The sequence below is a fragment of the Artemia franciscana genome, chromosome 14 (assembly GCF_032884065.1).
Source record: "Artemia franciscana chromosome 14, ASM3288406v1, whole genome shotgun sequence".
Classification (NCBI taxonomy): domain Eukaryota; kingdom Metazoa; phylum Arthropoda; class Branchiopoda; order Anostraca; family Artemiidae; genus Artemia; species Artemia franciscana.
In genome coordinates this window covers 4110911-4111792 of record NC_088876.1, presented here as the reverse complement: position 1 = coordinate 4111792, position 882 = coordinate 4110911, and the positions used below count along the sequence as shown (strand labels likewise).

General features: G+C 37.8%; 1 protein-coding gene across 1 annotated transcript in view; it reads right to left on the bottom strand.

The window, feature by feature from the left end:
- Positions 1-324, bottom strand: part of LOC136035874 (piggyBac transposable element-derived protein 3-like) — a 3592-nt gene extending 3268 nt beyond the window's left edge. Inside the window, exon 1 of the mRNA XM_065717832.1 lies at positions 180-324. Within this exon, the coding sequence (XP_065573904.1) occupies positions 180-324 (145 nt within the window). The remainder of the gene's footprint in view (positions 1-179) is intronic.
- Positions 325-882: the final 558 nt, after the last annotated feature.

The window sequence follows — 882 nt, the reverse complement described above, 5'->3', positions numbered from 1 at the left end:
AGGTGCAGCACTTTAAGATAGACGCTTATGAGGTCTATTAGCTGGGTTAAATTTTAATTTGTTTTTTTGCTGCCTTTATCCTTCGTCGTAAAGCTGTATTTTGTCAACCTATAATAACGTTCTCATTTTTCCATGAGTCTCACAAAGAATAATGTGGGGTTTGTCCTTCATCTTCATACCTGAGATTGATTTTGAAATTCCATTTATTTCAGGAGGACTTATAGAAGGCTTTTTACGTTTCTCTATTCTGCCCATTGTCTGAAAATCATCATCATTTGCCTGGGCATCAGTTTTCGAGATTGAGGACTTTAAGACAGAAATCATGGTATCATTCAAGCTATTGTCATTGGATATTGGAGATACAACAATAGGAATATCAGCTTCTGATAACAAATTAGATTATCACAGCGGAGAAAAATTTACCACGCCAGCGGACGCCGTAGGTAACCCCTGGTTCCCACTGCCGACAAATCGCACGCGTTGTTCTGATAAAAAAAATATAACCAAAGTCAGGGAGCTGTTTGAAAATCTAACTTTGGCTGTTAGGTGTCAGCCCATATTATATTTCAAAGATAACGATGTGATTTCGAAGGATCATGAGTTTTGGAACCTGATTTGAATTCTTCTAGAGTTTTTCGCAGCAACGCAAAAGTCTGCGTTTCTTTGTGAACCTCCATCCGATTTTGTCGTATGCCTGTGACGCCAGAATAAAATCGTGTCGGGATTGACGCAGCAGTGAGTACTACAAAAATAAGTACTATAAAACAAATACTATAAAATAAGTAGAAACAAAAAAAAGAACATCAAAGATCTAACGGACAAAAGAAAAACGATACCTATCTCCAAAGTAGTCCGCGTGTGGGTTGGCTGATTCAAGAAAAC